Below are 11,645 nucleotides of genomic sequence, written 5' to 3'. Positions count from 1 at the left end.
TTCCTGGATTAAATTTTTATTCTTTCTATAAAAAAAAACTAAAAATTCTTATTTTTTTATAAGAAATAATAAAACACTAATTAATTTTGTTTTGTGTAAACAGATTTTGAATCCCGAATTTCATTTGATGACAAAAAATTTGGAACCCACGTGTTCTATTTATCTTCAAACCTTACCTTATTCCGCGTTTTTACATTTTTCTGTTTCTTCGTTTTTTCTGCTTGTTTGTCTTTTTGTGTTTTTTCACCTTTTCTTTCGTATTGCACACGCTGACGTAGAAATGAGATAATAATGCATTGTATATTCGTATTTCACACGCAGAAATGAAAGCAATATTTTTAAATGTTAATTGTTAAGCTTTTATTTAAACATGGAAGATTTAAAATAAAAAAAATTTGAAGGGTAATGGCTAATGTAAACTTTTGATAAATAAGATTTTAGCTAAGAACAGAATAAAAAGAAATGTTACCTCTACAATATTTTCATAATACTTTTACAATAATTCTAAGTGATATATTGTTATTGGTTGTTATAGGTGGATAAAAAAGTAATTTGTTTTATTAATTTAAATTTAAACTAATAACAACTTATAACTTATGATTTGTTGAGAAAGTATTGTAAAAATATTGTGAACTCAATACTCCTCTATAATAAATCTTTGGTTTTTATAAGCAATACTTTATAGAATATAATAAGTTTATTGGACCAAAATTTTTGAACCAAGGTCTTTTATGTCGACAGCATTGAAAATTTGAGAGTTCTGTGTCATAGCGGGTCCATAGATTGACACATTGCCCTTTATGCGCTCTTAGTTTTTCTTTTATTTTCTTTTTTTGTAATTTTTTTTAATTCCATACTTACAACAGGAAATAAAGGAATTTGAATTTAGACTTTTACATTAAAAATATTAAGAGGTGCTCACTATTTAAGTTCCAAATGTTTTGAAAGCAAGTCTGATGGCAAAAAAATAATTTTGTATAATACAAGCAATAATTTGATTTACATACCATTCTCAAAAAAAAAAAAAAATTGATTTACATAATGGCAAAAAAGTTGCAAACTACAAATCTTTAATGTAAAAATTAAAAAATAAGTAGGCCCCCGGTGATATGGACGGGGAGCATTATCATCTCTATGATAGAAAATTTGTGTTCATACTTCTATCCTTCCAAAGAAGGCTATCAAAATAATTGTGTAAGAGTAACAATTTTGAATTTTCTATATAAGAGAGATGAATGACAAGCCAAGGGTAGCTTGGGTATGTGCTCCTAAGAGGGAATGGGGTTTATATTTAAAAAGAGCTTTGTGGGTGGAATAAAGTTGCAACTAAACATATCTACAATTTATTTACTCTAGCATGCTCCATTTGAGTAGCTTGGGAGCACGAGTAGTTGTTAAAAGGGAGGAGCTTTCGATAGTAAATTGTTTTAAGGGAAATGTTAACGGGTGTTCTAAGGACATTAATTTAGAAAATATTTTTAGAAATTTTTTAAGGGAAAAGAAAAGAAAAAAACAATTGACTTTTTTGATAGTTTTTTTATATTTTCCATGTAAGTGGAATTAAAATTTTTCTTAGAATAGTTCATTAACAATTGTCTTAAGGGAACCCGTTAAGTAAGGATGGAAGATTAAAGCTGAGTAAAATTAGGCCTCTCACAAAGCATAAGCCTGGGAAATGCAACAGTATATTTCAATGGTAAGATAATTGGCATCTAGATGATGCATGTACTACGGTTTTGAAGTCATCTATGATGATGCCAGGTCATTGACTGCAAAGTTATCAACTATTTTGTACCCCAAAAAAAAAAGTCTGTGGCAATGGGTACTGGCCAAATCAAATGATCTAGTTAGGATCTAAAGCAAAATTTATAATGTGAAGATAGAATCAAAGGATTCAATTCAATGGCTTCAATTAAAGTTAGGGGACTTTTCTTGTGTATCAGATCAGGATGAGGTCAGAATCCTTTATCCTATTGATTATTGGTGGAGATTAATATGGTTCTCTTTTGCAATACCCAAAAATTGTTTCCTATGTTTGCTAAAGCCTAAATGTGAGAAATGCGTTAACAACTCAAGACAAGTTGATAAAAATGGAGCTAAATCCAATGTGTTTACTACATAAAAAATATAAAGAGCAGAGATTATCTAATATTTTGACTGTTCCTAAGAAGGTGTGGAAGGTGGTCATGAGATGGTACATAATCCTAATTACTGTTACAAAAATGAAATTTAGTGGAGTGTTGAGGTTCTCAAAGGAAGGAGCTTTCAAATTATCTACTACAACTTGCTTTTTATGTTTAAGGGTACTATGTTGGATTAAAGGTAGTGGTGACAATTCGTGTTTACGTGTTGTGTTAATTCATGAGTATTCAGCTATATATATTATGAAAGATATGACACTTTTACTGATCGTGTCAAGACTCGATCTAAACACGACATATTTTTTAAGCAAGTTGACACGATACAATTCACATAACCCATTTAATAATAGGGTATTTTAATCTAACAAAATGTTTGTGTTATGAATTGAAATAACATTTTATACATAATCATTTTTTTAAATCAACACAATAACATGGATTCAATCCGTTCATAAATCTTACTAAAATAAAAGCTGATATTGAAATGTTTCCTTTTATATGTTAATATATAATTTTTTTTATTTTTCATACTTTATTCATTCGACTTAAAATAAAAATTGATATTAAAATGCTTCTTTTTATATTCTTTCAAAAAAAAAAAAAGTGGTAGTTATTTTTTAAGAGGGAGAATAATTATTATAATAGTATTTCAACTTATGACGTCTATTCTATAATGATGGCTCATTATCATCAGGTCAATATACCTATTAATTTTTTTTTTTTAGACGGGTCAAATTCCATATCTCTTATTCAATACAAGAACATAAAAACTTAACCAGAAGAGAGAGAATTATAAATAAAGAAAAGTTGAAATGGGCTATGGGAGTGGTAGTGTAAATAAATAATCATACTAATAAACATTTTTAAGTTAATAAAACAAATTTCATGACATAGCGAATAACCATGTAGCTGAATAGAAACTTATTAGTATTTTCAACAGAGGTATTCAATTTCCAAATCCCCCCTCTCTCCCATTGTAACTGTCGATTTTTTTATTAAAAGAAAAATTCATGACAGTTTTGCTATTTTCAGAATGTTTCAACCTTAAAGACTTAAACAACTTCTAATTAGCTCAACTAGTAAAATCTCTGATGATTGAATAAAATATCTATGGTACAATCTCCGCTTATACCAAAAACCGATTAGTGTTTTGATTTGATGATAAAAAACAAAAATTACATAAGCGGACATCATAGGTTAAAACTCTACTTTAAAAAAAAAGGTTAAAACTCTACTTTTAAAAAAAAAAAAACCTACTCTTTAATTAGCTTTATGAGAAACAAAATACAAAAAAATTCATTAGTATTGCACAAAATGTCATCATGATTTATCTTTAAACATGATAGACCAAAAACATTGGAAACTCTCTCAACGATCTAAAAATGAATGCCAAATTTTGTTACTGCTCAAAAGGGATTGAAAATTTGTGGATTTGATAGTCATTTGGAAATGACTTGAAATGAAGCCGAAGGTCATCTTCCTAGACAATTTGGGACTTTAAAACTGTAACAAGTATTTTTCATGTGAAGAAGGATTTGAATTTTTGTCCTTTTTATCGAGCAGTGAAGCATTGACAGGGAGAAACGAATGAATCTCTTTTAAATTTTGTTCTCAAATTATTATTATTATTTTTTGTGGCTCCTTTTAAAAAGCTGTTTGGTATTACTTCTTTGGCTTCTTTACAGTAGCATTTTTTTAAAAGTTGTACTTTTTTACATGGGTACAGTTATATATATTTTTGTGTGTCTCAAAAATAAATACAATTATAACTTATATACCTATATTTTGGTCTACCTCGTTATTTTAAAATTTAAACAAAATAATTTAAAATGAAAATATGCTACACCTGCAAATGCACTCAGAAACTTCAAAAACAGGGTGATTTTGATTTCTGTGTGACTGTGTCAATGATATAAACTTTTTATTTTCTCACATTTATTATATTCAATTCAAAATTGGTTTTAAAAAATTGGACAATTAGCTATCTGCCCAAGCATGTAGTCATTAATGATTAAACTGGATTGGTTGGTTATTATGTCAAGGCAGGCCTGTATTTGAAAGAATCTCACCTGAGCAAAAGACCACATAATGCCTGGGCTGCAAAGTCAAACCGAAGAAGATGTCCTACATTAACCCTTTCGGCTAACGTGGCCCACCACAAGCCTTCAATGTCATGCAATAATAGAACATATTGAAGAACATATGCTTTTAATTATTTTAGAAATAGAGCATAATAAACATCTTATGCATGCATGCATGCATGCGAATCATATTCCTTGATAATTTTTCTTTATTTTATTTTTTCTAAAAAATAATTTAAGAAATTTACAATTTGTTTTAATTAGCTAAAACATATTAGTGATAATATATGAGTAATGCTCAGACACAAACTATTTTACAATATTTTTACAAATTGCTGATATAACGAATTCTTACTAGTTTTAATATGGATCCATCACTAACATCACATTTTTACTTACAGTAACTATTTAAAAAATGCTAAAGTCATATCAGCACTTTGTAAAAATGTTGTAAAAATATTGTAAAATTGTTTGTATTTGTAACATTACTCATAATATATTATGTGCGTGCACACAGCCATTAGATATTATTTTACACAATATTTTGTTAGGTTCATTCTAAAGGAGGTAAGTTTGATTTTAATCGGTCAATTCTGAAAAGAGTCTTTTTAGGATTTAGCTGCTATAATAGTTCTCATGCTAATTATCATGCTAATTATATGGAATCATTAAAGTTATTATTAGTCTAGAATTATTCCTTTAGAATCATTAAAAGACATTTTGATATTTCGGTCCTTATAAAACTTGTCAATTTTCCTTAATTCCTTATAGGAAAAAAAGGGAGGGGAATTCTTTTAAGGAAATAGAAATGTAGGCTGCAGTGTTGACTAGTCTTTATGCATTCTTTAAACCCTGACTCCTGAATCAGGACAACATCTTGAGAACTGTAAACTGTTACATAAGGTTAGGATACTTAACGACATATAATTTTCTATACTAAATTTGTGTAATAGTTTACAATTCTTAATGGACAAAACACAGCCAGCCTTAAAATATTCTAAATTTGGCCTTGTAGCTTCAAAAAATCCAATTATTATTTGGCCTCTTTGTCTGTTTTGGATATGCTTTATCTATATAGTATAAACTGTTGGATTTACCCAGTATTTCATGAAGAACTTGTTCATGATCAATTCATGGATTATTATTAGAATTAATCCCCTGAGATTGAACAGATTAGATTTAAATATATCTTTGTTGTAATCCTTATATTGTGACTGTCCACCAATCAGAAAGTCCAATTACAATTAGATTGTTATTTCTCCGTTGGTTTTTTTTTTTTTGGTTTTTGATAAAATTTCATCCTATGAAATCTACTTTTAATGATTGTACTCTTTATTAGACACAAACATCAATCGGTTTTGGTGTAGACAAGAATTAAATCTTAAATCTCTTATTCAACTGTTAAAAATTTTATTAATTAAGTTAACTAAAACTCACTAAGTTGCTATTTCTTAATATAAAACATCCCCCAACATTTTGATTTGTTATGACCACTGTCGGTGGTCATTATATGGATTTTCGTATACTTTTTCCAAGAACTTTTACATTAATTCAAATGCATCTCCATGGGGAATCTTTCTATATTGTTAACGGTACAAAAACCAGCAATCAATTTCCTTCAACGGGTTGTTACAGCTTCCCTCAGCTAAATTGGCAGATTCTAGCTATATATGGCAATTGGCATGCTTGAAGAAAGCACCAACAATGTTGACATAATAAGCCCAGATACAGATGAACTGTTATGCCTGAGCCCCACATTTACTTCATGCATTCAGTGAAATTTGAAAAAATAAAATAAAATAAAAAGTAATATGTAAAGTATAAATGAGTTTTGACACTTCTCTTTTCTTAACAATTGCATTCACTGAAAAAAAAAAAAAAAAAAAAACTTAGGTCAATTCTGAGAAAGTTTTTGAAAAATCCTATAAATTTTTTTAGGGATATTATTAATATATAGAAAGAATGAAAATATGCTTCTTCTTCTTCTCCTTTTTTTTTTCTTGTCTGTTCACTAATAGGTGTGCTTATCTATCAAACATAGTAAACAACTAACTTAAATGTTTAAATTAATCTTCTATTGAAATGTGAGTGGGACACCACCATTCGACATCTACCAAGTAGAGGATTATTGCATGAGTGAAAGTGTACCATATTATGGTGTGATCACTGATCACCCTTCACTTTTATGCTCTAACATATTGTAGTTATTTGATTTTTTGAATTGATATTGATTATATTAGGGCGTTTAACGTATAGATTTTGAATAATGAATTTTTTAATTTAATATCATATCAGTTCAACTATTGGTAAGTTTAGTTGAATTCCTTATTAGTTTGTATAAAATTCATGTTAGTTGTTAATTAATAAAAATATGAAATTATATTATTAAAAATGTTGGAATTGGTTAAAGAAAAAGCATGTTGAAATTGATTAAATTATCATTTTTAAACCAGATGTTGATGAATTTATCAAGACAAAACTAAAATTAGAGCTACACCCCTTTATCTAACAAACTATTAGTAATAGTACAGCACGAAATTATTTAAATCAAAACCATGTTGAAGCTGACTTCGAGAATTTCCCCACTAGTCTTGGACAACAGATCAATTAAGCTACCATCAAAATTTTAAATGATCATAATAATATTAGAAAAGTATCAAATGGTTCTAGTCAATCTTATAATAATCACTATTTTCCGCACAGAAATATTAGATACTTTTCAAGTAAGTTCAATGGTGCTAAGGATAGTGAGTAAAACATTAATTATAATATACTATAACAAATGATTTTTTTTTTTCATTTCCAAATCAACATCAAGTCCATTTATTTGTTTATTTATGAGTTAAGTGTTCGCACTCATTGGAGAAAAATCATTCTTTGCCACAGGTTATGCCACCGCCGCCCTATATATGGAATGGGCATTCCTGTCCTAAAGTAGGAATTAACAAACCCATGTCCAAACGGACTCTATATATATATATAGCCTAACAATTCTGACTTAAAATGAAAATTTTCAATTATTAATCATGCTAACCTACCACTAGGAAAGTGACACATGGAGAGCACTGATTGGTGCCTCAAGATCACGGATATAAAAAGCTAGGCTATCCATTCATCCATATTGAGTGGTTCATGTAACATACACACACTAGCTATATGCCACTAACAATAATTCCCCATGCTTTCCCAATTCATGTGTGATGTGACAGAATAATTTTCTTCTCTTGTCTGAACTAGTTTCTTCATTTCTTCTGTTTGTTCTGAAAAAATGGCTTCAATAACAACAACTAACTTTGCAAAGTTATCACCTGGTACTGGTCTTGTGCTCAAAGGGTCAAGTGGGGTTCAGTCAAGCCCTGTCCTTGGTGAGATTTCTTGGTTCATAGGTCACTATACATTATTGCAGTTCCATCTATATATATATATTGAATTTTCCCTCATAATTTTACTTGCATCAGTAAGTGCAATCACAGTTCAGATAGAGACAAGGTCAAAAATGCTTCCTGAGTAGCTAAAATGATTTTGGTTACTACTATGTGGAGCATTAAGTATTGTACTGGAATTATAAGATAGTTAGAAGTCCTTGTAGTATATATTTATTATCATGGTCTTGGTTGCAATGAAATCTTTCATAATTAATTTGATAGTTACTTTAACAATTGATGTTTTAATTGATAAGAAAAACATGTTAGAGTTGCTTGAATAATGGCCAAGGATACAGAAGCAAATTGAAGTATATATATAAATTTTTTGGATGTTGGTCACAGTGTGTGGTTGATTGTTTAACAGGGTTGCCAAGAATGGTTACAAGAGGAGGGGTTAGGTGCAGCATGGTGGAGAAGACATCATCAGCAAGTGGCAAAGGCTCAATCTCAAACACTAGCATGGTTGCATCATTGATGGCTGCAGCATCGGTTGTGACTGCAACCGCAGGCCCAGCCATGGCTTTGGTTGATGACAGACTGACCACTGAAGGAACAGGACTTCCCTTTGGATTGAGCAATAACCTTCTTGGGTGGATATTATTTGGTATGTTTGGTTTAACTTGGACATTCTATTTTATCTACACTTCCACCCTAGAAGAGGACGAGGAGTCCGGGTTGTCTCTCTAAGCGAGATCCAATCTATGTAAATGAAAATTTGAAGTGGGAAAAAGGACAATTTGCTGTTGATGTAATTGCTTTTGAACCATTTTGATCCAATTAGTCATGCTAGTATAAACTGCAACTTCTTTGAAAGTATGTGAGAAGCTAGCTTCTTTTTCTTATGTTGAGAAAGGCCTTCATGTCTAAAAAAAAACTGTGGAACGAAAATGCCGACCAATACTTTGACCAAACGGTAAAGTGTCAATCAACTCATAGAATCCCCATTTCGGCACTTTGATGCTCAGATATTGAATTTCATTTTTTTGCTCCATATTATGATGGTTTCTCTTATTTGAGTTCAGCCCATGAGAAGAGAAGTTAGAGAATTCTTTATAGGTTTTGAAATCCCACACATTGGTTAGAAGAATAATAAGGATGGTCTAATTCTATTATATGAGTTAGTTTCATATTGAAAAGAAAATAAGTAACTAGGAGGTGTGACATCCCTTATTCAAGGTGTAGCTTTGTTGTGTGTGATCAGTTAGGAGCAAAAATTTGTCTTGTGAAAGAGGTAAAGACTAGGGGTGAGCAAGTTGCAGGCTGGGTCGGGTTTGGAGTCACCCATGGCCCGACCCGACCTGATAAAACACACACCAGCCTGCATGGTTGATTGATCCACCCGACAGGTTGCTGAAATTTTGGGTCGGGTTTCTTTGTTTTTTTGGCCGTTGGGTCTTTTGATATTTTTGGGTCTTTTGTTATTTTTGAGTTATTTTCTATAACGTTGGCATTGATACCAAATCTGATTCCAATTTGGAAACTCCACCAAATCACTTGTACGATACATATCTTTTCATGCATTCATGTGTAAAAAGTTTCTTTTTGTATAGGCGTATCATAAGTGCTCATGAATTATACGATACAGTGTGCATATTGTATGAATAGTATCGTATTGTAAAATTGAATGTATCGTACGATACATAGACAAATGCTTTAAAATGATTTTTTTTGGGTTAAAATTCGTACTTTTATATGAATCTAACAAGTTGTTAGACTTGATTTTAACACAAAATTATTAAGTTACTTAATTTGGCTTAATAAAATAACATATTCATAAGTTTTTTTCCCATCTCTTTCTCCTATAAAATTTGGACTATACAGTATATACTTACACTTTACTTTAATATTTGCAAATTTATTTTCTATACTGTGAATAAGATATTAATTGACAATATAATTATTTTTAATTCTTGTCGTTATTTTTATAAGTCCAAGAAACTAGAATGCCTAGAAGAATTTTTTTTTAATTACTAAAATAAAAAGAACAAAAAGAGATAGTAAATCTTAATGATGATAAAGAAAATTTTAATGAAGAAATAAGTTTGCAAAATGATAAACATGTTGATAGCATTGACTTCCATGAGGTTTATTAGACAATATGATGGACTATTATTTTTGGGTCATTTGTAATATATTATTATCACTTTTGAATTTAAGCAATTTGAATGTGTATTTTATAATCACATGCTAGTTTGATATACTTAGTTAGCTTGTTAAATATTACATAAGTGATGAATAAATTAGTCATTAGTTGAATATATTTAAAATTTATAATAAATATACCATTTATATATGTATATCTATAATATTTTATAAATTTTATTAAATGTTTGTGTATTTTACGATACACGATACCGTACGATACATGATACGGAAAAATAAAAAATTGATTAGCGATATGATTCACATTTTGACAACTATATTTATGACACTATTATCACTTGCCAAATTTTATTCAACTTCAAATTTAACTTTTAAGAGAAAATCTTTTGGCATCAAATTCATTAATGATAAGGCCCAACTCATTTAGAAAATGTAATTTGAATTTTCCAATTTGAAAACTTAACCACCAAATCTCTTTCCAATTTGGAAACATGACCAATAGTCAATATTTATGATACTATTATCACTTGCCAAATTTTATTCAACTTCAAATTTAACTTTTAAAAGGAAATCTTTTGGCATTAAATTCATTAATAATAATGACCAACTCATTTAGGAAATGGAAACTGACATGATACCATCACCCCTTTTAAAGTTAAGAGAAAATACAATTCAAGCTTATGTAATCTTTTTTGGGTTAACTACATATTTAGTCCATATTTTATACACTATATCTTAATTTGGTCCATAAATTTTCAATTTTGTCAATTTGGTTCCTAACCTTTCAGTACCATGTCAATTTAGTCCTAGCTATTATTTTTTGGAAGAAAATTGATGACTCGTCTAATGGCCAAAATAAAAAATTAACTTTCGTTAATGTGACAATACACTAAAATTTATTTTGGTCATTTGCCATGTCATCAATTTGCACCCAAGATATAACGACAGAGACAAATTGACACGACATTGAAAGGTTAGAGACCAAAGTGAAATATGGTGTAAAAGTTAGAGACCAAATATGTAGTTAACTTTTTTTCTTTTTTTTGAGTTAAAAGCTTATCTAAGGAGCACAACTAAGAGGGCGTTTGGATCCCACGTCTGCGTCCCACGTCCGCGTTTTGCTTCATTTATTTATTTATTTATTTTTTTTTAAAACCCAGCCGCAAGATTTGACTATTCAGCCATGAACAGTGCACAAATGCACTGTTCATGGGTCCCACAAATTTCACTTTTCAGCAACTTTTTCATTAAAAATGGGTCCCATAGTACTATTCACACATTTAAAAATTATTTTGCTACAGTGTTTTCAGTTTTCAGTTTTCAGTTTCAGCAAAATAAGTTCTATCCAAACGGACTCTAAGACTAACATGATGCACTTACCTAAGGTCTGATCTATTCTAATCTACACGACACCACATTCTCTTAGATCTTCCCAAGCCATGGCCCCAAAGAACTATACTATTTTGCAGAAGCAAGTCTGTTTCAAATTCCAAATAAATTGAGATCACAGTGCATAGACTATCTCCACACTGCTGTCGATGCCAAGCTCAAAATCAGAATCCAAGTCATCCATATCCAGGTTGTCTATTGAGAACGGATGAATTCCATGAGCCTGCCAACTGCTGGTATGGTGGCCTCAGCAATTATCTATTATATGAGTGTTTCCTAAGCATCAGCCGCGAGGAATAATAAGTCCAGCAAAAGTGCAAGTTGAATCCTTTATTTGTACTGAAAATATCACTCAAACCAGCAAAATAAATCTACAAAGTAACCAAATTCTGATACTCGGGACAGTGGCAGACATAAGAGAGTTGGCTTTTTTTATTTTTCTACATGAATTGTACAACTTACAATTCTAGCAATGAGAGGTGGAAGTTACTTTTCTATTAGTAAAA

General features: G+C 30.1%; 1 protein-coding gene across 1 annotated transcript; it reads left to right on the top strand.

The window, feature by feature from the left end:
* Positions 1-7,342: 7,342 nt before the first annotated feature.
* On the top strand, positions 7,343-8,460 carry LOC142628237 (photosystem II reaction center W protein, chloroplastic-like). The gene is made up of 2 exons (XM_075802297.1): positions 7,343-7,587; positions 8,012-8,460. The coding sequence occupies exons 1-2, from the start codon at positions 7,491-7,493 to the stop codon at positions 8,332-8,334; spliced, it is 420 nt and encodes a 139-aa protein (XP_075658412.1). The 5' UTR covers positions 7,343-7,490; the 3' UTR covers positions 8,335-8,460.
* Positions 8,461-11,645: the final 3,185 nt, after the last annotated feature.

This window comes from Castanea sativa, chromosome 3, assembly GCF_040712315.1.
Source record: "Castanea sativa cultivar Marrone di Chiusa Pesio chromosome 3, ASM4071231v1".
Classification (NCBI taxonomy): Eukaryota; Viridiplantae; Streptophyta; class Magnoliopsida; order Fagales; family Fagaceae; genus Castanea; species Castanea sativa.
The sequence above is the reverse complement of the archived record's forward strand: the minus strand, read 5'-3'. Positions and strand labels throughout refer to the sequence as shown.

Bases quoted from the DNA above. Each gene is read 5' to 3' on its own strand.
- LOC142628237 (XM_075802297.1), top strand. From the start codon at position 7,491: ATGGCTTCAATAACAACAACTAACTTTGCAAAGTTATCACCTGGTACT. The intron at 7,588-8,011 runs GTGAGATTTCTT...ATTGTTTAACAG, and splicing joins TCAGTCAAGCCCTGTCCTTG to GGTTGCCAAGAATGGTTACA.